The sequence below is a fragment of the Apaloderma vittatum genome, unplaced genomic scaffold, assembly GCF_000703405.1.
Source record: "Apaloderma vittatum isolate BGI_N311 unplaced genomic scaffold, ASM70340v1 scaffold9680, whole genome shotgun sequence".
NCBI lineage: Eukaryota > Metazoa > Chordata > Aves > Trogoniformes > Trogonidae > Apaloderma > Apaloderma vittatum.
In genome coordinates this window covers 10,359-15,525 of record NW_009692850.1, presented here as the reverse complement: position 1 = coordinate 15,525, position 5,167 = coordinate 10,359, and the positions used below count along the sequence as shown (strand labels likewise).

At 36.0% G+C, this 5,167-nt stretch overlaps 1 protein-coding gene across 1 annotated transcript in view; it reads left to right on the top strand.

Moving 5' to 3' along the window:
- Positions 1 to 5,167, top strand: part of LOC104275217 (protein WWC3-like) — a gene marked incomplete at its 3' end in the record, with an annotated part of 25,672 nt that overhangs the window by 15,573 nt on the left and 4,932 nt on the right. The window contains exon 6 of the mRNA XM_009871136.1: positions 2,534 to 2,663. Coding sequence (XP_009869438.1) covers positions 2,534 to 2,663 — 130 coding nt within the window. The remainder of the gene's footprint in view (positions 1 to 2,533; positions 2,664 to 5,167) is intronic.

The window sequence follows — 5,167 nt, the reverse complement described above, 5'->3', positions numbered from 1 at the left end:
CAGGAATTTTGGAGGAAGAAGGCGTTTAGCAACAAAGGAAATGAAAACTTGGCCAGTTGGCTTTGAGAGTGGAATGAACGCTGAGAGAAGTTGGGAGGGGAATTAGGACTGAGTTAAACAATTCGTAGTGGCAGAGTTGTTTGGAGGATATGAGAGCTGACAAAAGCTATAAAATGAGATTTTTAACTGGGATACAGACCTGTGCTTTGGTGTGAGGGTGAGTCTTGTGTATTTGAAAGGGTGTAGGAGAAGATAGAGGAACACAGAAGCTGCACTATAGGAATGAAACTGTTGGAAGTGTATTAATAGTCTATGTATCCTAAAAGGATCTTCCTCAGAAAACATATACTGTATTCATAGCTTTGTGTATTAATTAAATGTTCTTTCTGTTCATACAAAGGTCTAATTTGTATTTGTGCCATGCTGTTTTTCCATTAATCAAATGGAAGATTCCTGTTAACTTCGTGACTTTTAAAACTAGAGCTTTGTGAAAGGAGGGGAAAAAATTTACTAGACAATAAAAAGTGATTTTGTGAGATGATTAAGCCAGTTTGGGTTGACAGCAGTACTGATTTAAGCTCAGATATTTCTGGCAGTAGAAACTTTTTTAAACAAATATGAATTCATAAGTTGGGCTCCAAAATGACGTCTAGGAACATGAATATGTGGGTAACTGGACAAAAATCTGATTGAAATTAAATAATTTCCTTTTCCTGAAATGCCACCATGGACCTGGCGAACAGTATAATGAGCAGTTGTGTAGGAGGCGTTTTCAAGTCTAATGTTTGGGTGGATTCTTAACATTCAGGTAACCCTCAGATAAAACCACGTTATCTTTTTCATGTAACTTTAATTAGTTGCATTAGTTGGTTTACAATGGTTTTATCTAATCTTTTCAGGGTTTTAACTAAAAATTAGGGAAGATTCAAGTCAGCATCTTGAAAGTTTTACCAAACAAAAATCCTCTACTTTACTCCACATGACATTTAAGCTCTTTATGATTTTTTAGTTCAAAACCAAGAAAGATTTATACATTTTCTTCTACAACATGAGGAAAATTGTGTTTAGTAAAAGATTGAGATTCAGGCTTATTTTGTGTTGTCTCTAAAAGCAGGAATTGTCATAAGAAAATGAACCGAAACTACAGAAACCCAACCTCCATTTTTATCTTGGATATTGTATGCTGCATAATAAAACCACAGGAATTAGATTCAAGTATTTTGATTTTTGATTTTAATATTTTAATTTTAAAGCAGGTAATATGCTGCGAGTGGGATTGCACTGATTTTGTTGAACTGGCAGAAAATGCTGAATGAGTGTTGTTTATACTCTTATCTTAATGTAATACCTACCTTGAAACTTCTAGTTATTCTCAATATTTTAAATAGAATTTGAGTAATATTGTGTTATGTATAGCCTCTCCTACTACATCTTTTTTATAAAACTATGTCCTTTGTAATGTCTGATGTGTGTTTTATCTTTAATTCTGTTAACTAGAGACACCTTTTCCTGGAGATGTTCATTCTTAGCATTGGCTTAAGGACTGTTATACATACCACTTTTTTTAATGCGCACATTTCTATGCTAGATTAATAGGAACATTGAGGTTTTCCTATTTTAACAGAAATTTTCACAAATTGCTGCAAGTAGCCCATTAAAATCCCATAGCTGTTTGTTATAAATCCAAGACCAAGTGGTTCTTCTAGTAAATTCTGCAGGGTCTCTGATCTTGTTCTTTGTCTATAAATCAAAGCAAATTATCAAGACGATATGCTGGACTAGGCTTCTGTATCCTCATCTGTTGTCCTTTGCTACTGTGAACTGTTGGAAAGAAAATGAAAAACTTGGACAGTGAATGTCCTGCTTAAGATGAGAGATTTTTATGTCAAGGTGGAGATGTTAGTACTTCAGGCTGATACAGTGAGTAGTGGCCTTGCTGCTTTGCACTAGCAATCTTCTGGGATAGTCCCATGTGATGTTCCTTAGTGTGAGATGAGGATAATGTCTTCTAGGAAAGATGCTCAAAGGTGCATGTAATGGCAGGAAAGCATTTGCAATAAAATTTTAGGGATGAAAAATTTCTTTCCAAGAAAATGAAATGCCTTTGTTGGAAATTTCTAAAGCAAGACCAGATACAGATCCTGGAAGAGGTGTTGCAATGTGTAGTGCTCCATGGAAAATTTGGCAGCCGGACAGCTGGTATCTTTATCTTTTCAGTTATTACCATGTAAGTTAGTTTTGGGTTGATTTTACTTCTGTTGTGTGAAATAATCCACAGACGTTGCCTGCAAGCAAGCTCTGTATTAGGACTTTAAAACCAGGAAATTTGTTAGTTGTGTGGAACCTGGCTAGATAATTATGCTGCTTTGTCTTCAGAGCGTACTTGGCACTGAGTGCTGCGTTAATTCCAAGTAGAGTGTCATTTTATTCCTGGAAATAAAGTGGTGCACGAATAAACAAGAGGTCATAAATTGTCTGTGCATTTTCTAATTATGTAAAATTTCCTGAATTTTGTCTTTAATTTTTTCAACAGGATTGATCGTAAGATGTCAAGTGCTCATACAAATTACAGACTGGATGAAGCGCAAGCTATAATGAGTGAGCTTCGAACCATAAAGAAAGCTATATGCACAGGTGAAAAGGAAAGGCAGGACCTTATGCAGGTAAAAAAAGTGCTGCTAAAAAGTAATAACCTACCTCTCTTTTCTTGTCTGTGATTGTATTGGGGTTACCAAGTTGAAGTAAGGAAGTTTTGTGGCCTAAACGGATTTTTCTCTGTGGTAATTGCCCATAGCGGGCAGCTTGAAAGAGGCAAGTAGCCATTGTATATGCTGTGAACACAGAACTTAATATGAGGTTCATGTTTTTGTGTTAGATCAATGTCTTTACAGAACATAGCTTTCCGTTGCTGCTGACTGTATTAAGGACTGCTGTGGAGTAATTATGCTGCATTTCGAAAAGAAAAAAAGTCTTTTAAGTTTTATAGTATTTGTTTTTCATTTTGTTTAACATCTCTTTGTATTACATATAATGAAGGAGGACTGAGAATTCATGTGCTAAAATATCTACCAGTTTTTCTGCAATGGTTTTCCTTTTGTAAATGTTTCACAAAACCGGATCTCCCTGTCACTGTGCCGCAGTTCAGCAGTTCTCCTTTTTTTTTTTTTTGCCCCAAGCTCTCCTCTTAAATACCCGTATCAAGATATGTGTTAATTTCAGATGTTCTCACAAACCTCTCTAAGGTGATTAAATACAACATGTAGAAAAACCATCATGCAAACTTTAAATTATTTTAAGAATCAGAGGTTGAGGATTGAAGGGAGATGCATGCCTGAGTAGTCATCTAACTTGGAATGGATGCTGCATCCTGTTCTGAGCCCTCGGTTGCTTTGGCTGCACTGTTAATACAATGGGAGCTTGAGCACAGAGCCATGAACCTCTGCCACCACAGGGACTTTGGTATAGACTTGCCCAAATATGCTTGCCCAAAGGATGACAAGGATGAGTCTCTTCATCCAGTCTTCATACTGCTATATATAGTCTTTTTTTACTTAAATTTTTGGGACCACACTAAGTTAATATTGCTATTCAAGCATTTCTTTCAGTTTTGTCTGCGGCAGCAGTTGACTTTTTTGTTAAATTACATGGATAGCTTGTAATCTACGTATAATGAATTTCCATAGTTATGCAATTATTCAGTCTCCAAAGCGTTACCGAAAGGTCAGCTGATGGACCACAAATCCTTGTTCAAGTAGACAGAACACTTAAGTCACTATGAAAAGTTTCTGCCTTGGCAACTGCTAACATATTTGATATTTTGTGTTGGCCAAGTTTTAAAGTGATTCTCAGTCTTCCACATGCCTGGCTAGCAAGAAATGATTAGAAAGGCAGTTCTTCGTGGATGCAGTGACGCACATTTTAGGAAACTAACTGGTAATTTAAAGACTTGTGTGTGAAATCTTGGAGCAGCTTAACTACTGGCCTTGTTTTGACTTCCCCATTAGATATTTTTTGTTTGCCTTTTCCTTACATTTTTGGTCCTCAGTGGCACTAAATCCAGCTGTAAACATTGAGATGCCTCAAAAATCATCTCTCTTAGACCAATTTTAAGTGCACTTGCAGTTTCTTTAAATATGGTGTCGAGGGAGTTAGAAGTCTAGGGTCAGGCTTAGCACTGAGGACTAAGCAGTGCTGCTGGCAGCACCAGAAGGTGGAGGTTGCACAAGAGAGAAGCAAAAATGTAAAGTGTTACCATCCTTTTTCATGGATCTATGTAACATACAGGAAATATCAGTCTAGAAGGTATCATTTTTGTAATTAATAACAGGCTGTTTTAATAGCATCCAGTAATAGACATGTAGTCTGGGAGAATCTAGAAAATAGTTGTGCTGTACAGGCCTAGCGTACAAAACAGTTCTGTTGCATTTTGAGGTAAAGTTTACATAATATACAGTTGTAAAAAATGTGTATGTCTGCCAACTGATTGTGCTCTGCAAAAATATCCAGCTTTCTGCTATTTTTTAAAAATTTAGATCACAAAAATTAAATTATTTCTGTTGTTAACAAAATTTTCTGTGCTTTGCCTCTTCTTATAAATAGTTGAGGATTATTGTTACGGATTTATTTAGCATTGTCAAACAAATGCCAGTATATTTTACATACCTTCCTAATGAGCTCAAAATTTGATTTTTATTTTTATATCAATTTTGAAATTTTGTCCTTATATGCCAGATTTTAAAGCTATTATTGGTGAGACAAATTTTATTATGAACAACCTTATGTTTTGAAAGCTGTTTACAGAGGAGTTCAAAGTATTCTGTAGGTAGAGGGGGATTTATTTCGGAGAAAGGAAATAGACAATTTCTTACTATTTATTAATTTAAATTTGGCCAGTGTAAGCAACAGAACTAAACATAGTAGAAGTGACTCAGTCTTGTGTAGGTGCTTGGAAAATTATAGCTGTCATAGAAATATGATAATTGGATTGAGTTGTGGGAGAGAAGTCTGACGAGGGAAGAGGAGGGTGGTCAGATTTAAACTGGTTACAGATAAAGCCAAATACGCAGTGTCACTGCTCCAAATAAAGTGGGTAAACTTTATATAAAAAGGTGAGTAATCAAGGTGCCTGGTTTGGTTCCTGAAAACAGCGTTTGTCTTTCTCCCCCCC